At 37.9% G+C, this 20,423-nt stretch overlaps 1 protein-coding gene across 2 annotated transcripts in view; it reads left to right on the top strand.

The window, feature by feature from the left end:
* Window positions 1–20,423, top strand: part of LOC126092592 (uncharacterized) — a 118,861-nt gene that overhangs the window by 37,110 nt on the left and 61,328 nt on the right. For both annotated transcript variants that reach the window (XM_049908284.1, XM_049908283.1), the window contains one exon: window positions 16,613–16,829. In XM_049908284.1, the coding sequence (XP_049764241.1) occupies window positions 16,613–16,829 (217 nt within the window). The remainder of the gene's footprint in view (window positions 1–16,612; window positions 16,830–20,423) is intronic.

The raw sequence follows: 20,423 nt of genomic DNA, 5'->3' as shown, positions 1-20,423 counted from the left end.
ATGAAACATACTATTTTATGCAATGAAACTGCAAATTCAACAAATGTGTCGCTGGTTGAAGTCACATGTGGCATTTTTTATTTGTCACTTTTTGATGGGATTTCTTTTAACAACACCAGATTAATTCAAAATTATAGTAGATCTTATAATTAAAAATCTCCACATTTCAATAATGCTCTATGTATTAAAAGTTTAAAAATATGGGTGTGAGATTATGGAGTAATAAGACAACTACATGTAGATTTTGTCAAACATTTATCTGAGTTTGAGTCTCAGCCTGGTACACAGTTTTAATTTATAACATTAACTGGATAAAAATTTTCTAAAATTTCACCACCAGGAAAAACAGAGGATATGCACACAGGTGCTGAAGAGAATAAAAACTTTCTGCAGACCTTAGATAAGGAAGGACATGAGGCATAGGAAATTACTATAGACTATCAGCCAATACTCGCATCCCAAAATACTGTCAGTAACAAACTGTTCAAAGGACCATGGATATTTCATTTAAACAATAGTGTTAACATATTGCACGCAAACTATTTTTAATGGTGTATTGTGAAAATGCACGGCACGAATCTGAGTTCAATGAGTCATAAACCGACCTTGGCTTTTTTCTTTGCTATTTGAGAAAGTCATTGCTTCTCAAAATGTATTGCATTTAGTTGAAACCTGAGTCAGGAAAGCCAACAATTTTGTCTCATATGAATGTTAAATATAGACACATTATGTATGGAACTGAACTGTTCATGCTGGAAAGCATCTCAAGATAGCCATCAGTACAGATTCAAAATATTTTATTTAGAAAGTGAACAATTCAAGTGATTATGGAGTGATGTTATGATCTAGTTTCAGTGACTAGTAGCAATCAATAATTGTTGGTGTCAGTTCACACTCTATAGTGTCAGTGGCACTGAATATCAGATATTCTTCCCTGTAGTTTAAGTGGCAGGGTACACAATCTTATTGTTGAGCAGTCTGATACAATATTTCGGTGTTGACAGTCTTAGGAGTGACTGTTCACGGTTTCATGACTCTCCTGCTTACGGTAGTCTGGACTTGTTCACAGCTGTGTTGATTCACTGTTCATACAAAATTTGATGTCACCTGCCACGAGACCACTGCCAGCCACAGCATTCCCTCACACATGTCAGTGGCCACTTGTTCCATTCCCTTTAGGCACACGTTTGTAATACGGCTGTGGGTCACTTGTTGCTTGTTCACTTAAAGAGGAATGATTCAGTGCTTAGCCAAATCATCATAAACAGTTTTTGAGAAAAGTTTAAGATAATTTATTTAATTCCACTATTGTATAATACATATTCTCTACAGGCAAATACTAAGAAAGCAAGCGGAGGCTGTCAGACGAAACATGGCTTCACAATGGATAATGTGACCTCTAGGTGCAATGAGGACTTTGCCTGTCTCAGCTTAAATATCTCATAGCAATGATGAAAACAGGGTAGTTGTTATGAGGAGTAAAGAAATTATGTACAAAATGAAGTAAAAGATCATGCATATAAGGTAACAGGTAGTGAGTAGGCGGGTAGGTTAAGGATGTAGATATGTATCAGCTAATGTGTTTGTGACATGCAATTTGAGCACAACCATTTGTTCAAAGTTTCACAGTGTGTATCTTCTTCACACAGTTCACAGTTAGACATTCCATAAGTTCTAACAATCTACATATACATTCATACTCCGCAAGCCACCTGACGCTGTGTGGCGGAGGGTACTTTGAGTACTTCTATCGGTTCTCCCTTCTATTCCAGTCTCGTATTGTTCGTGGAAAGAAAGGTTGTTGGTATGCCTCTGTGTGGGCTCTAATCTCTCTGATTGTATCCTCATGGTCTCTTCGCGAGGTATATGTAGGAGCGAGCAATATACTGCTTGACTCCTCGGTGAAGGTATGTTCTAGAAACTTCAACAAAAGCCCGTACTGAGCTACTGAGCGTCTCTCCTGCAAAGTCTTCCACTAGACTTTATCTATCATCTCCATAACGCTTTCGCGATTACTAAATGATCCTGTAACGAAGTGCGCTGCTCACCGTTGGATCCTCTCTATCTCTTCTATCAACCCTATCTGATACGGATCCCACACTGGTGAGCAGTATTCAAGCAGTGGGCGAACAAGTGTACTGTAACCTACTTCCTTTTTTTTTCGGATTGCATTTCCTTAGGGTTCTTCCAATGAATCTCAGTCTGGCATCTGCTTTACCGACGATCAACTTTATATGGTCATTCCATTTTAAATCACTCCTAATGCCTACTCCCAGATAATTTATGGAATTAACTGCTTCCAGTTGCTGACCTGCTATATTGTAGCTAAATGATAAGGGATCTTTCTTTCTATGTATTCGCAGCACATTACACTTGTCTACATTGAGATTCAATTGCCATTCCCTGCACCGTGCGTCAATTCGCTGCAGATCCTCCAGCATGCATCTTCTATACACGCCAGGCCTCTCTCGCTTTCCTATTTCTGTTGTCTTTCTATCTTGTAATTGTCAGACTGTGGTACTGATTGTTTCCTGTTACTGGATTGAGATTGTCGTAATCTTTCACAGCACCTATATTCCTGTAGTAATTTTTGTTCATTGCACATGCCCTAGTAATTTTTGTTCATTGCACATGCCCCGTTATGTTTTATAATTTTTACCATTAAGGCCTTTATTAGCATTGTGTTTGCTGCTGTCTCCCTATGTAATACACTTGCATTTGTCACTGAAGTGGCAAAGAAAGTTGACTTTCTGACACTATTGTAATTCCTCCTGTAAGGGTGAAAAGTAAATAGCCATGAAATGTGTACTACTTTTTTTGCTTTTACTACATCCCATGATGACTTGCTGGTTTCAGCTTTTCATTTCCAGGTAGACCATTTTCACACCCAATGTAACATGTTTTGTCGGTATAAAACACGTTTCATTTTTATGTTTTCCGGTAACAACTGTCATAACAAAACCCTTTACCTACAATGCCCCTCTTTTTTATCCTAAATTCATTAATAAGAGGACAATGCCTTCTGATCTTCTTCGGTGATCTTACCACGTTTCTTTATTCCCAAGAAGCTCCTTTGTGACACGCGCGCGCGTACACACACACACACACACACACACACACACACACACACACACACACACACACACACACACACACACACACACATTTCTAAAAATCTATGTATTGTATGAAAGTGAGTAGTGAACTGTGGGAAAAGATGAGAGTCAAAGTGTTAAATGTGCCGTTGCACAAGAACAGTGAAAACAAAGTGGACTGCCAAGACAGGAAAAGATAAGTCCTTTGCAGAGTTGGCAGAAATAGGAATGTATGGAAAAAACTAACCAGAAGATGGGACAGAATGATCGGATATGTTTCAAGTCAACACAGAATAGTTTCCACTGTGCTAGAGCAAGCCATAGAAGGCAAAATTTGTAGGAGATGGGAGGGAGATTGGAATATATCCCACAGTCAGTTAAGAACATGGAGTGTAAGTGCTACTCAGAGATGAAGAGCTTGCTACAGGATGGATGTAGCAGCAGGCATCCATCATCTAAGTGCAGTCCCCCTTGACTTCACTCCTCAATTTGTGTGACAAGCACTGGAAAACATGTAACTTCTGATCTTGAATGATGTATCATGGAAGATGACATGATCACACTCAGGTGTGATTCAAGCAGAAGTCACCACCATTCACTGTGGAGGTAGATATATAAATTATCCAGCTTTGCTTGCTTTGAAAAACTAAAACTGTGCTACTTTTGCCATCAGATAACTCTAAACCATTTATCTGTTACCATGCAGTAATGACTATTGTTCTTGACGTTGTAAAGACAAAATGTTAGAAATAATAGGTATTGAAAGTACCTGTAGTTGAAGTCAAAATTTCAAGAGCTCGCTGTGCAGGCCCTAAAAAAATATCTACCACTGCATGTTATAAAGTATTAGGAAGAAAATTACGTCGAAAATCTGAATACAGTGCATCATAGGAAATAAGTACAGTTCGTGAACACTTGCAGTGAAATGTATCTACCATCAGTACAAGTAAATGAAATGTTTAATGTGTTTATCAGGAAATATTTTCTCAGCTGCAGAAGTTGAGCAGTTAGAAGTGAACATTTTGTTATAGAACTAGTTAAGAAATGTAAAAGAATCAAAAACTCAAATCCCAAGCCCTATATCTGAGACATTCTCATGTCAAACAGTTCTTTGAACATTGTGCAATACTTGTGAGATTGCAAGCATAAGGCTTAGTATCCCTAACTGTACACAGCCCACCAAACAGATATTTTTAACCATTAACAAATGGTCTGACAGGGTACTGATAATGTTTTGTGGGGACTTAAATACTGATCTTATAAACCTACAGCCAGTCGATGTGTGTCCTAGCAATGCTCCCATCAAGGACAGGACGTCATAGTGGAATTGCCATTGGCAGTCATTTTTGATCCAGTGGTTATACTGGCCACAAAGGCCAAATAATAGCAATAAAACTTCCTGTTCAAGTAATTTTATGTAAAAAAGAACAATATTGCCAAAAGAATTGTGAATAGTTATTCCATTAGAATGTGTAAAACAGAATTACAGAAACAACTGTCAAAACTTGACTACTGACATCATTTGTAGATTAGGAATTTAGTTCCTGCTTATTTCGTACACCAGTGTAATCCTAGATTCATGGTAAGGTAGGAGAGTGTATGTATGCACTGAAGTGGGGAGAAATGATGGTTAAAATCAGATTTGTTTAAATCAGTTACTGCAGTTTCATTTGCTATTACAACATTGAAAAATTGCAATATACACAAAATATAAAGTCAAAGGAAAGAGCAAAAGCAAAACTAAACTGTTTTGTTACTAAGCTGAAAGATATGAAAAGTGACAAGATGAAACAGACCGCTGTGTGTATTAGAAGACATATGAAGTAAGGATAAACAATGGAAAACATATGCACAGAATAGTCTTGTGTTACTGACAGACACTAGTTTCAACAATCATTGGATCATTGAAAACCTATAATTTTCTTTTGATGAGGCAATGTCACAGCATGAAAATTGTTTCTCGACTGGAGTGTGCACATCTTATCACTTAACTTTCCAAATTGTGCTCTAATGTTTTAGATGGTGTTTTCCTTTGGTATTTATTGTAGTTTATTTTAATCTTTGCTGCCTCCTTTTTAATTGAATCCAAATATCAAAAGATGTTTCTTCTAATATGATCAAAATTTTTTTCTGATGACTGTCAATAGCATAGGTATACTTTGATAAATGCATGGTAAACACTGCGCTGTCTTACAGTATATTTGTTCACAACCAATTTTAATCATTGATCATCTTCACAGTGGAAAATTATTGTGATAACTTCACATGTCATACATGCTATTTAACATTGAAAAATGAAACCATCTGACAGTAGTAAGCGCACAGCACCATTGCTCAGATTTGGTTGTTGTGCCTAAGAATGGGTGCTGTGCACTTACTGCTGTCACCTGGTTTCATTTTTCAATGTTTTCTGTTTGCTTAAGCTGGTAATATGGTGTGAAGTATCTTTTTCTGCTGTTTGCAAGTCAGCTATGGCATCTTATCTGGTTAAGTAACGTGTATGACATTTGAAGTTCTCACAATATTTATCCACCGTGAAGACAATTCTTGATTAAAACCAGTAGTGAATAAATATATTGTAAGACAGCACAGTGTTTGCCATGCGTTTCTCCAAGTCTTCTGATTTATATTTCTTCAAAGATTTTTGAAAAATTAACCCGCATTAAATTACTCTTTGACTTTCCTGACAATAACTTGTTAAAAACTTTTCAGTCTGACTTGTTAAATGGGTTCCATATAAAGAATCACTCATTTGGTTTTACAAATAAGATTTCAACAATGTTAAACAGGAAAAGTTGTCCTTTAACATCTCCCTTACTGGGGATTTCAGCTGTGTAGATATTAAAATTTTATTTGGGAAATTAAGAAATTGTAGTACATGGCACCCCTCTTGGATTGCTGTGGTTTTTGAAATGATTGTCGCTGTTCCTGCATGGTATATAGATGATCAACAAATTAAACTTGAATCTACACTTTGATAGACTATGAAATCATCTTTTTATGTAGAATTGTGTCTCATCGACTTGACTTCAACATAAAATTGAACTCTGTGCATGCTTTCACCACCTGCTGCCTTACGAGATAATCTTCTGGAGCAATGCACCTTATGTCAGTCAGGCATTTATTCACCAAAATTGAGCATTATGAGCATAATTGGGGTTTTGTTAACGGAATTTCTTACTGAAGTTTCATAAAAGACAATAGAATTCTTGTAGCTGCATAACAATACATAACTTTTTGATGCTATTTACTGTTTACTATTTGCAGTCTCAAATGATCTGTGGAGTAAATAATCACAATACAAAATATGCAATTATTTTTATATGGGGACTCACCGTATCTTTTTTGGTACAAAACATAATTCTTTATTCTGGTGCAAACATATACATCAGTTGCCTGCAGTTATTGGGACATTCTATAGAGCATTTCAATAAATTATTTGAACAATGTCTGAGTAATACAAATGGGCATCTTGAAATCAACTGATAATCAGAAAAAATAAGAAAGCAATTATAAAGCAGTAGGTAGGTTTGGACACCATAGAGCTGTTGTGGCCTGCCTTCTGTTTATGAAAGGGATTACCCAGTCAGTTATAAGGAGTGTGCAGTATGACTTTGGTGGGATTTAATTTTTTTCACTTGCTCAAACTAAGTGTCAAGTGTCAGAAAAAAATCTTAAGACCAGCCGAGGACATTTTTGTGTAGTCTTTCACACCTAGCCACTGTGTACATTGGGAATGGTATAGCACCCCCAATAGCCCTAACTGGATTCTCTGTCACTTGGCAGAACCTGGTGATAATTACAAGTGAAGAAAGACATTTTATAATGTTCTACAAAAAGTTTTATGGAATCACTGTGTGTTACAAATCTGCAGCGTACCATTCCATGATGACTCCCTCATATCTGTCCCAGTATCCAAATTCAACTTTTAAAGAGATTTATGCCCAGATGTATCATTTGCACCAGTGCCTACAACTGTCCTGATTGTTAACAGTCTACACATAAAGAAAGACGTAAAACTGCACTGCCACACACATAGGCAAAACTAGATTTATTCTAAAAATTTAGAATTGTGCAAATATGGGCTTCCATTTAAAAATAGTAATAACATAAGTATGATATTATCCAATAACAGAGATGCTGTCAAATCTTTAGAAAAAGGTAATGCGTAATCACCAAAAGCAAGTGCTGTGAAACATCATATCAAGTGCAGTAAGAGAGTGCTGTGACAGTTAGTTTGGTTGAAAATCAAAGTAACTACATCCTGCAAAAAAAAAAATAATTCAGCTTCTCCTCTTCAAACTGATAAATCATTCTTTGACACAATTCATTCCCTGATTTATTCGTGTACAATTAATCACTGTGAAGGAGAACTTTTGGAGAAGTAAAACAAAGTATAAATGGAAGAAGATGTAGATGAAGATGAAATGGGAGTTGTGATACTGCGTGAAGTATTTGACAGAGCACTGAAAGACCTAAGTCAAAAAGGCCCTTGGAGTAGATAACATTCTGTTAGAACTACTGATAGCCTTGGGAGAGCCAGCCATGACAAAACTCTACCATCTGGTGAGCAAGGTGTATGAGACTGGTGAAATACCCTCATACTTCAAGAAGAATATAATAATTTCAATTCCAAAGAACGCAGGTGTCTGCAGGTGTGAAAATTACCAAACTTCACTTTAATAAATCATGGCTGCAAAATACTAACATGAATTATTTACAGATAAATGGAAAGACTGGTAGAAGCCGACCTTGGGGAAGATCAGTTTGGATTCCATAGAAATGTTGGAAAACGCAAGCCAATACTCACCCTACGACTTATCTTAGAAGACAGATTAAGGAAAGGCAAACCTACAATTTCTACAGAAATCAGATGGCAGTTCTAAGAGTCGAGGGACATGGAAAGGGAAGCAGTGGTTGAGAAGGGAGTGAGACGAGCTTGTAGCCTATCCCTGATATTCAATCTGTGTATTGAGCAAGCAGTAAAGGAAACAAAAGAAAAAATTTGGAGCAGGAATTAAAATCCATGGGGAAGAAATAAAAACTGTGAGGTGTGCCAGTGAAATTGTAATTCTGTCAGAGACAGCAAATGACCTGTAAAAGCAGTTGAATGGAGTGAATAGTGTCTTGAAAGGAGGATATAAGATGAACATCAACAAAAGCAAAATGAGAATAATGGAATTTAGTCAAATTAAATCAGGTGATTCTTAGAGAATTAGATTAGGAAATGAGACATTTGGAGTAGTAGATGAGTTACGATGAAGGTCGAAGTAGAGAGGGTATACAATGAAGATTGGCTCTGGCAAGGAAAGCGTTTCTGAGGAAGAGAAATTTGTTAACATCGAATATAGGTTTAAGTATCAGGAACTCCTTTCTAAAAGTATTTGTATGGAGTGTAGCAATGTATGAAAGCGAAACATGGACAATAAATAGTTTAGACAAGAAGAGAATAGAAGCTTTTGAAATGTGGTGCTACAGAGAATGCTGAAGATTAGATGGGTAGATCACATAACTATTGAGGAGGTAGTGAATAGAATTGGGGAGAAGAGGAATGTGTGGCACAACCTGTCTGAAAGAAGGAATTGGTTGGTAGTACACATTCGGAGGCATCAAGGGATCACCAATTTAGTATTGGAGGGAGGCGTGGAGAGTAAAAATTGAGAGGGAGACAGATGAATACAGTAAGCAAATTCAGAAGGATGTTGGTTGCAGTAGTTACTTGGAGATGAAGAACCTAGCACAGGATAGAGTAGCATAGAGAGCTGCATCAAACCAGTCTCTGGACTGAAGACCACAACACCAACATTTGTATGTATTCATTCAAGGATCATCTCTCAACGATACAGGATTTGTTGAGGTAATGCGGTGCACATTAGTAGGTCAGAATGTAGAACATATAGCTTATTCTTACAAAATTTTCATTGTGTTTTCTCACATCCTCTCAAAGGCATTTGCAAATAATGGGCATATCATGTTTGTGTTAACATTTACATGAAGCTTTTGTCCTCTATTTAACACTGCCTTGTTTCTTGTGAAGTTTTCTTTTCTTTTGCTTTCTTCACACCTGCAACATATTCTGCTGTTTGTATCACTGTCATAATTAAATAATTTCCACTTTTGTCTTTGTCTGTATAACTTTCTAAAATTTGTTGCTTAACTTAATCTGCTACAAAATTTTCAAATCAACTTGTCATAGGCCGCATTACAAAATTTTCAAATCAGCTGTCATAATCTGCATTACTGACATTGACAGAAAGAGCAAAATGGCTGAGCAGGAAAGGCTAGAGGACAAATGAAAGACAGTAGAAGCATGCATGACTAGTGGAAAGATAAATGCTACTTATAGGAAAATTAAATAAACCTTTGGAGAAAAGAGAAGCACCTGTGTATGTATTAAGGGCTGAGATGGAAAGCTAGTACTAAACAAAGAAGGAAAGGCTGAAAGGTGGAAGGAATATATAGAAGGACTACACAAGGAAAACGAATTTCAAGACAACATTATAGAAGAAAAAGAGGAAGTAGATGATAATGAGACAGTGAGAGGACTGTGACAGTAGCCAACATTCCCTCAGACCTATTGAGATCCTTGGGAGAACCAACCGTGACAAACTATTCCACCTGGTGTGCAAGATATGTGCGATTGGTGTAATACCCTCAGAGTACAAGAAGAATGTAATAATTCTAATGAGAAAGAAGGCAGATGCTGACAAGTGTGAACCTTATCAGTCTATAGTTTAGCAAACAATGGAAAATCCAAGATGGAATGTGACAGTATTATGAAAAGGATAGTTGCTACTTAGCAAGCAGAGAAGCTGAGTCACAGACAGATACAACAAAAAGATTGTCTAGAAGTAAGCTTTCAGCCCGCAATAGACAACATACACACTCATGCAAAAGCAACTCACGCATACTTGACCACAGTCTCTGGCTCCTAAGGCAAACCAGAGTTGCATTTACGTGAGTGTGTATGTTGTATATTTCCGATGAAGACCTTGTTGGCCGAAAGCTTACTTTCGGACAGTCTTTTTTGTTGTGCCTACTGCGACTCAGAATCACCACTATATTGTGACTGGCGACTATCCTTTTCGTAATATTAATTTAGTAACTTGTGTTTTCAAAATATTGACACAAATTATTTAGATTTAGAGGAACTTTTGATAATGTTGACTGGAAATACATTCTTTGAAACTCCGAATGTAGCAGGAATCAATTACAGGGAGCGAAAGGTTATATGTAGTTCGTAATGAGAGAAGACAACAGTTGTAAGTGTCAAAGAACATAGAAGAGTAGCATTAGGTGAGATGGGAGTGGGACAGAGTTGTAACCTTTCCCTGATTTATTCAGTCTGTATCTCTGTTATTTAATTGGATAGATTTTGTCAATAATTGATTGTTTTTGTTGTTATATTAGTCAATGTGTACATCTGTTAAGCAGTGAAGGAAACAGTTGAATTTGAAAGGTACTTAGAGTTTAGGGAGAATAAATGAAAACTTAAGAGATGTGACAGTGCCATTGTAATTCTGTCAGATACGGTAAAAAACTTGGAAGAGCAGTTGAGCGAAATGGTTATTATCTTGAAAAGGTGAATTTCAACAAAAGTTAAAAAAAATTATGGCATGTAACTCAGGTAAGTGAGGCAATGCTGAGGGAATTAGATTAGGAAATGAAACACTATCAATAGCGAATTACTTTTTTTATTTGAGAAACAAAATAACTGACCATGTCCTAGGCAGAGAAGGTATAAAATTCAGACTGACAAATAGCAAGAAAAGCATTTCTGAAGAATAATTTGTTAACATCAAATGTAAATTTAATGCAGGGAAGTCTTGTCTGAAGGTAGTGTAGCCGTGTGTAGTAGTGAAGAAAAGAACAGAAGGTTTTGAAATGTGATGCTACAGAAGACTAGACGTGTAGATTGAGTAACAAATAATGAGGTCTGGAATCAATCTGGGGAGAAAAGCAATTTATGGAACAATTTATCTAAAAGAAGGGATTGGTTGAGAGAACACATTCTAGGGTATGAAGTAACTGTCGCTTTGGTAATAGAGGGAAATGTAACAGTAACAATTGTAGAGGGAGTGCAAGGCTTGAATATGGTAAACAGGTTGAGATGGATGTTGGTCATAGTAGCTACGGAGAGATGTAGAAAGTTGCACAGAACAGACTAGTGTGGAGACCAGTCCTCAGACTGAAGACGACCACCACCACCACCACCACCACAACCACCGACAACAACAACAAATTTCTGATGGCATAAAGTACCAGCAACATCAAGTTGCTTCTGCTGAATCCTATCCTGATCTGGAGGGTGTGACCCATATACACACATTTGCTCTCTTCCCATCCGACTGCCCCATCTGTCTTCATCATCATCATCATCATCTCATCCCCATAGACCCACAAGTCGCCGAAGTGGCGTCACCTAAAAAGACTTGCACCAGGCGACTGGTCTACATGATGGGAGGCCCTAGCCACACAACATTTCCATATGAGATAACATGCTGTGTGTGTCCTCCTTACCAAGAAATCCTTAGTCCGATCACAAATGTAATTTGATACCCCATAGAATCATACTTTTGTTAATAAACATTGTTGTGGGTCTGAGTAAAATGATTTTCAGAAGTCATGAAATACCGCATCCTCTTGATTAACTTGATCCATGGCTTTCAGGATGTCATACGAGAAAGGCTTATGTTGCGTTTCACATGACTGGTGTTTTTGAAATCCTTGCTGGTTAGTGTGGAGGAGGTCATTCTGTTGGAGTTACATTATTATGTTTGGGTTCAGAATATGTTGCAAGATTCTGAAACAGATAGATGTCAATGAAATTGAATGGTAATTTTGTGTATCTCATCTGATACCCTTCTTATTGATGTGCTTTCTTCCATTCACTCCCCATAACTTTTGTTTAAAGAAATGCAAAGTACAACTTTGGTGCTGCTGACAGCCTATAAATACATCCAGATTTTCTAAGGGTTTTGTAAAAGTTTTTTTGATAAGATTCTGCTATGGCAGGCATTGAAGGCTTCACACGTTGACCTCTCGACAGCCAAATGCATGTCATTTGGCATATCTCTAGCTCTTTGCTTTCTTTTTGCCCAGCACATAAAACACCTTTAAAATATTACTACAATAATCTGAACTATTTCGTTGGTTTCATAGTACTTCCCAGCCTACAAGGAATGTTTTAAATAATCTATTACTCCTATCGACAGCTTAGCTTACACTTACAGATTAGATGGTACAACTTTCATGACATAAATTGGTCAGTTGTGTTATTCATCGATACTTGTCTCATTGTACCGGACAAGCCATTCCACGAGTCTACTAAGAAAATAATTTTGCTAAATATAAGATGTGAGAACATCGAATAAATACAACTGATGTTAATTAAGGATAGCACTATAGATATGTAGCACAGCATGCAAAACATTTTTGTTTAAAATATTCTCTGCCTTCTCACAGCATCAAATTGGAGTAAAAACTTGAACTTTCAGTATTAACCTCCATTACTTTCATGTAAAGAAACTGTTGCTGTGATGGCTTTATGTAATGAATAATTAGCATAGGGTTTGTTGAATGTTTAGTCATGACATGATGCTGGCAGACACCGTGCCAGTGCTTGTGATGACAGTGGCTTCCATTGGAATGTAAATAACTTGATGAATTTCTCTGTAGTCTCTCAACAAATAAAGCCCTATTCCATGTACCACTTAGATTATCTCTGCCTGTCTTGGTTAAAGCTATTTTCCATTTATCTTCAAGAGAGAGTCCCAGTAGGTTGATGTGTGGGGAAGATTTTTAGTTCATCAAATATAATTTTTTATTAATTCATAAGCCCGTTCTCGGCAATCATTGACTTTCCTATGTCACTCTTCGTGATATACCGTTGGTTTCCTCCACAGAGTTCGAAAACTGTTGATCGATTAACTGTTATAGTTGATTCCACTCTGAGGCTTTACCCTTAGCCAAAGTCTGTCCTTAACTGTGTACATTGTCTCTTTTATCTTCTTGTAGTTAGAAAATGATCTTAATGGCATGTGTGTCCATGGGCCCTATGTTCTTTATTAGATGTAGCTTCACAGGAAGGAAGGAGGATGATGGGCAAATTGTCTCTTGACTGGGACAATGCTAACTTAACGTATTGATTCTTATAGACGTTCTTTTCAAACAAATGCTTCAGACATTTTACCATGGAATCAGAGTGGAACCTGTTAGAAATGATTATAGCTCTGTGTACCAACGTATCTAAAATTGTTCACTTCTGGTCTAGCTGATACAAGATATTGCTTTCTGATGTGTAAGTCAGTCACCGTCAGCGTGTGATAAGCGTATTGGCCAAGTTGCCCACCCAATTTATGTTAAAAAAAATGGCAACTTGCCTCCTGTTACCATTTTCACAGTGAACTGGGTGTTTAGATGTGTGCTATTTGTAACATCAAGGAGCTGCTGAAGATTTTTGACACTTGTTGGTGAGATCACAAAATATTTTGTTAGTCATTTCATAAACTTTTCAACCATATAAAAAGTAAGTAGACATCATACTGCGATGGAAGAACGTAATAGTCTGAAGAGGAAAGTGATCTACTGACAAGTTCATTGCATTTTCCATGGTGATTTTGTGATCAGAATGTGCGAAGATAACTCTGAGATAATGACTATAAGCTTTATGGTGCATGAAATCAGGCCCCCAGTATTGAAAGATTACAGAGAAATTCACTGAGTTCTGATGACTGCAGTGAGAGGGATGGTGCCATGGGGGCTCAGATATTCTCTATGATCTCTGGCTGCATGACATTACAGTCACATTATTTGACCAATCACAGGTCATATAAGGCCATCACAGTAGCAGTTATGACAATCAGTTGTTCCTGCAAAAAGACGATGATGATTATCATAGAAAGCTCAAGCTTTTACTCAAATTAAATACAGCAGGGAGACTGAGAATGTTTTATACAAAGATGTCGTCATGAGAAAATATGTTCTCATATCCAGCTAAGTACAGGGTGCAGCACGATAACTTCCTTATTTAAAAAAAAAAATCGTAAATTAGAAAGCCTTAGAGCCATCAATTTAAGTTTTTTTCTTTACAAAGAGTAACATCTAAAGTTTTGTTCCATTAAGTTCCGAAAATGATATCTTGAAGGTGGTCTCTGTTCTGCTCAATGCATTTGGAGACTCGAAATCGGAAGTTTCAGTCCACTTTTTCCAATAAGTCTCTGTTGTTCACGCTGGCAATAGCAACACAAATATTGTTCTGTAGCCCATCCAGGGTCTGCGGGTAATTGGTATAAACCAAGGATTTCAGATAGCCCCATAAGAAAAAGTCGCATACCGCTAAATCTGGGGTGCATGCTGGCTACTGGAGATCACCCCTCAAAGAGATGAGATGTTCGATGAAGTGTTCGCGCAACATGGCCATCGATGTTCGTGCCATGCAAGCTGTGGTGCCACCTTGTTGGAACTAGACATCACCCACATCCATTTTGTCAATTTCTGGAAGAAAAAACTGCTCAATCAACTGAACATAACACTCAGAAGTGACTGTCACTGCCTTATCAATCTCTTTGAAAAACCATGGGCCAATAATGCCAACTTTAGATAGTGCACACCAAACAGTCACACATTCTGTATGCAGGGGCTGCTCATGAAGTTCTTGGGGGTTCGATCCCCTCCAATACCACATATTTTGTTTATTTACTCAGCCAGACAAATGAAAATGTGCCTCATCACCGAAGAACACTAAGGTATCATGAGGCAGCTCATCGATTAAGGCTTCATACACATTGTTTTGTGAAACAGAATCACATGGATGAAGTATGTGTACCACTGACAGTTTATAAGGATGAAATTTCAACTCTTCATGAAGAATTCGTCTTACCGTGTGTTCATAAATTGCAAGGGCATCTGCATGTTTGTGTGCAGATCGCTTGGGGGAATTCAAAATTGACATCCTCATTCTCTCGATGTTTTCAGGTGCTCTGATGGTTCTTGAAGATCCTGTTTTTTTTTTTTTTTTTTTTTTCTGCACACTTCCAGTATCCATAAAGGTGTCTACCCACATAATAATTGATTTCTCATAAGGAACACAATGTCCAGGCGCAATGTTGAACTGTTTCCTGACTGCACGCTTAGTTCTGATGACCGAGCATCCATTCAAAGAGTAGTCCACAATGACGAACACGCGCTCCTCTCTTCTCCATTGCATGATCACTTAAACTAACCTTAAAAAAATCAAGTCTCACATTTTTGATTGCACTGAAACCCATGCAACAATGAGTAACAGCCACCGTGTGCTGAGCGTTTCAAATAAGGAAGTCCCTGCACCGAATCCTGTATATAGGGAAAAAATCTTCTCACTAAGCAGCAGGAAAATACACATATAAAAGACTGTTGTAATTGGCAAGCTTTCAGAGTCAGTGACTTCTTCTTCAGGCAGAAGGGTTGAAGCGGAAGGAAGAAGGGTGAAGGAAAAGGTCTAGGGAGGTTTAGGAAAAGGGGTAGATTTCGGGAAAGTCAACCAGAACTGCGGGTCAGGGGAGACTTTCCATACGGGGCGAGAAGGAAAGACTGATTGTTGAGGACGGCCCAATAATTTTGTCAATAATTGATTGTTTTCATTGTTATAAATACCCAGATAGCTATTATTGTGTAGTGTTCCTTGTTCCGGGATTATTTTCTGGCAAATATGATCTTCTCCAATGAGTGTTGCATTTTACAAAAATGTTTTGTGTTGTTAGGCTACAATGTTCATTAGAAAGATGTCGCAGAAATGTTTCAAGTATATCTGGAAAACAACATAAAAGATATAAGTCTGAACAAGATGCAGAAGTTATTTCATCTATCTGGAGGAGAAAATGTTTATTTTTGGAAATGACTGTTTTAATAGTCAAATCCTCACTTACAGTCACTTATTTTGGTGTGGAAAGTGTCCTCTATACTTATGACGTGCAGTTTAAGAGGAGCCTCGAGAAGGTGTTTATGACCATTTCCTTGTTCCCTGCTGAATTCCTTAGCAATTGATTTGTGTATTATTTGCCACTTTGAAATTTATAGGTTTTGCACATCTTCATTGCAGTAATGCGATCTCTTTTGATGATCATGGTTGTTTTCTTTTTGTGACTCTTTGATGTGAATGCCATTCCTTTTTCAAGGATCTTCCTGTTATGGTTTGTGGAATAAACCATATATCAAATATAATCTTAACACAATTTGTGACTGGTGCTCCACATTCAGTACCAATAATTTAATTTGTCAGGAGAGCACACGTTGCTTATTGCAGCCTTTATTTTAAATGAATAATTTACGATAGGTTCTATAAGAGTTTTATACCTGAGTTTCTGCAATTGTTTTCTATGTGACTGCAGATCAGTTGTATTTTGATCTTAATTTGTTCTGATCCAAAATGATGAGAGAACTGCTTAAATAGTAATGGTGGTATACTTCTTAATGAATGAGCAATTATTAATGACTAAGATTGGGTTATTATAATACCTCAGTGTTTTTACTGCCAACAGGTTACGCTTCTTCAAATATCAGTTCCATCAAGAACAGATGTGAAAGAATATCAAGATCTGAAAGAAGAGATGGACCAAATGGTGGGGCGCATAAATGGTCGTTTCACAACTTACAACTGGTCCCCGATTCGATACATTTATGGCCAAGTGGGGCAAGATGAGCTGGCTGCCTTCTATCGAGATGCTGCTGTCGCTCTTGTTACACCTCTTCGAGATGGTATGTTTGACTTTCAATTCCCTTGTTGATCCCATATGAAATCAGACTGCCAGAAGCAGCTGAATATTTTAATTTCACTGACTTGATATGCATATCGGGAATGATGCTCAGCCCGCATTCTGGAAGTCGTACCCATTGCTTTTGTATCATTAAATGGCAAGATATAGTTTTCTGGTGTTGTGTCTTTCATGTATGTGACAGCATAATCTGCAAACATCCTCACAATACTTCTGATGTTGTTTACTAGGCTTGTTGTACCTGTTGTGAATGATAATGGGCTTACAACACTCCCTTGGGACAGTCTCAGCTACTTTGACACAATTAATCTCCATATTGGCCATAAAGTCTCTCTAATTGTAAAGTTGGTCTGGTATTGCTCCAGCTCATATTTTATTCAGTAACTGATGGTGGGAACTGTGTCAAACATTGTCTGGCAGTCAAGGTACATGGCATTACCTGGGAACTGCTATTTATTGCCGCCTGGACGAGCAGGGGAATTGAATTTTACAAGACCACTGTTTCTGAATCTGTGTTGATTTTTATGGAGCAGAGTTTCAACTTTCAGAAAGATCATTATGTACAAATATAAAATGTGTTCCTTAATTTTACAGTAAACTGATGCTAGCCATATAGGCCTATAACTATGTACATGTTCTTGAGAAGACTTCTTCAAAACACGAATAACCTGTGCAATGATAGGCAATGAAAACCTCTTAACTCTACCTAGCTGTGAAAACTCGTAATTCCAGTAACCAGTAATTCCATAATCAAAGAGAGATGTGAAAGTGGACGGATTTCACTAATCTGTCAATAACTAGCCTTCTACTGTACAGTTAACACATGTAGCATCATTCCGTATCACTTTATTTTATAAGAAACCACTTTTGTTTCACCTGCAGAATTTAACAAAATGGAGTTATGGGATTTTCATTGCCTACCATCGCTGTGTCTTTTCAAGGCTTAGTTTGTTTCGTTGCTCCAGCAGTCTGAGATAAACTGATCCTAGGAGGAGGAAAATTCTATCACCTGGTCTGTATACACTGGCAGTGATGTACTTTGTGTTTGTGTCATGAAACCTTCACTAAGCACACACAACCTCCTTGGCCCTCAGTGTTATTGTTGCTGTAACCTAATAAGTTAAGTATTTGATAACTTTGATAATGAACAGTCGTGTATGTTTTTCTTGTGTGAATAAAAGTATGTTCTTACATTTAAAAGCTGCATAACATAATTTTTGTGTGGCCTATCTATCTAACCCATGTAATTTGTAGTCCCACATTTACCATTATGTTTTCTAGTTGTTTAGTTTTGAATGTAGCCTCTTTCAAATTATTTTCCAGTAGTGCAAGAATGTCTGCAAATATGAGGCAGTAAAGGTTTCTATTTGCACCAATCTTGATGTTTCACCGGAATTTCATTCTCGCAGGACTGGGTGAAGTATGGAATTAAACCGTACAGGTTGGGGTCCATCCCCCTGTAGAAGACCGGTTGAGAATGCAAATTGTTCCAACAATTCATCTTTAAATGAAACTCTTGATTTAGTGTTCTTGAATGTAATTTTAGTTACATTGATATGTTTTTATGTTTCAAGCTGTTTGATGTTTCATATTCGTCTTATGATTGCCAAGCTTTTTCTGAATTCTTGTGTGAATAACTTTGGATAAAAGTTATTCTCACAACTAGGGATGTAATTCAAATGTGACCTATAACCCCCTTTTTTTGTGCAGTGAATGAATTATACCTGTGTTCGATTCCTCAGGCATTAGGTTTGTTTGATTTGCCATATTGCAATGGTCATTCCATTGGTCATGAGCAATTCCTCCAGCTATAGCTTTCAATTGATCATCATTCCCAATTTGTCAGTTGTGTGTGTATTGGATATATCCATTGTATAGTTTTTAGTGTATGTTCATGACTCCTTTTCCTCTGTCTGTCTGTCTGTGTGTGTGTGTGTGTGTGTGTGTGTGTGTGTGTGTGTGTCCTAAGAGTATTAGAAGATAAAAAAGTGTAAGTGCATGTGCTCCTACACATGTTACAGTGAAACTAAGGCAATTCAGATATAAATAATGAAAGGAGGGAAGGTAACAACTCACCATATATGGGCATGACCTGAAATTTAGCAACATTTCAAATCTTGTTTATGTGATTGTCAACTGTCCTGTGCCTCAACTACACTGATTAGCCAGAACATTATGACCACCTACTTAATAGCTGGTATGTCCGTCCACTTTTGGCATGGATAACAGTAGCGACACATCATGGCATTAAAGCAGTGAGGCCATGGTAGGCCACTGGAGGGAGCTGGCACCAAATCTGCACACACAAATCAACTAATTCCCGTAAATTCCAGGGAGAGGGACAATGAACTCTGATGCCATGTTCAGTCACGCCCCCAATGTATTTGACTGGGTTCAGATTTGGGAAGTTGGGGAGGGGAGGGGGGGGGGGGCGCAGCACATCAATAGGAACTGCGTTTCTCAAACCACTCCATCACACTCCTGACCTTATGACATGGTGCATTATCTTGAAAAATGCAACATGATAGTCATGAAAGGATTTACGTGATCTGCAACCAGTGTACAATACTCCTTGACCATCGTGGTGCTTTGCACAATCTCCACTATACCCATGGGTGCCCATGTGGATGTTCCCTATAGTATAAGGGAGCCACTGACAGCTTGTCTCCGTCCCGCAGTACAGGTGTCAAGGAGACGACAGACTCACACCCTCCCATTGGCATGATGAAGAAAGTATTGGGATTTGTCAGACATTGTAATGCTCTGTCACTGTGCCACTGTCCATTGCCAATGGTCACGTGCCCACTTCAGTTGTAGTTGTCGATGTCGTGGAGTTAACGTTGGCACATGCATAAGTCGTCACCTGTGAAGGTCCATCGTTAGGATTGTTTGGTTCTCTGTGTGTTCATACACACTTGTACTCTGCCCAGCATTAAAGTCTGATGTTAGTTCCCACACAATTCACCACCTTTCCTGTTTTACGAGTCTATCCAGCCTAAGTCATCCAACTTCTGCAGTGAAGGGTGGCTAGACAACCCTCTGATGTCTGGATGTAGTTTCACCTTGATTTCGCCACGGGTTGGAGACACTCACCACAGCACTCCTGGAACACTCGACAAGTCGTGCAGTTTCCGAAGTGCTGATGCCGAGCCTCGGGGCCATCATAATGTGCCCTTGGCCAAACTCACATATATAGTGTGCCTCCCCATACCAAAATTCATTCTTCACCAGGTGACACTGCTACTCGCCTGGATGGGTTTGTATTGATAGTAGGTTGGTCATCATAATGTTCCGGCTGATCAGTGTGTACAGTGAGTTGTTACCTTCACTCATTCCATTTTTTGCATTCATACAGTGTTGTTTATGTTGTCATGTGGTTCTCACATGGTCTACAAACTTATATCCCTCCTTCATTTTGCAAGTTTAAGGCACTGAAGACTTCCTTGAGATACATTTGAAGAAAGAATTCAACATTTCATCTTTTATTTTGCCATTTTTTATTTTAGCTCCTCTTTCGTACCCGAGTGTCTTGGAACCAATTTTCGTGCCACTGACAGCCCTAAAACAAACTAAAAAT

The sequence above is a fragment of the Schistocerca cancellata genome, chromosome 7 (assembly GCF_023864275.1).
Source record: "Schistocerca cancellata isolate TAMUIC-IGC-003103 chromosome 7, iqSchCanc2.1, whole genome shotgun sequence".
Taxonomy (NCBI): domain Eukaryota; kingdom Metazoa; phylum Arthropoda; class Insecta; order Orthoptera; family Acrididae; genus Schistocerca; species Schistocerca cancellata.
The sequence above is the reverse complement of the archived record's forward strand: the minus strand, read 5'-3'. Positions and strand labels throughout refer to the sequence as shown.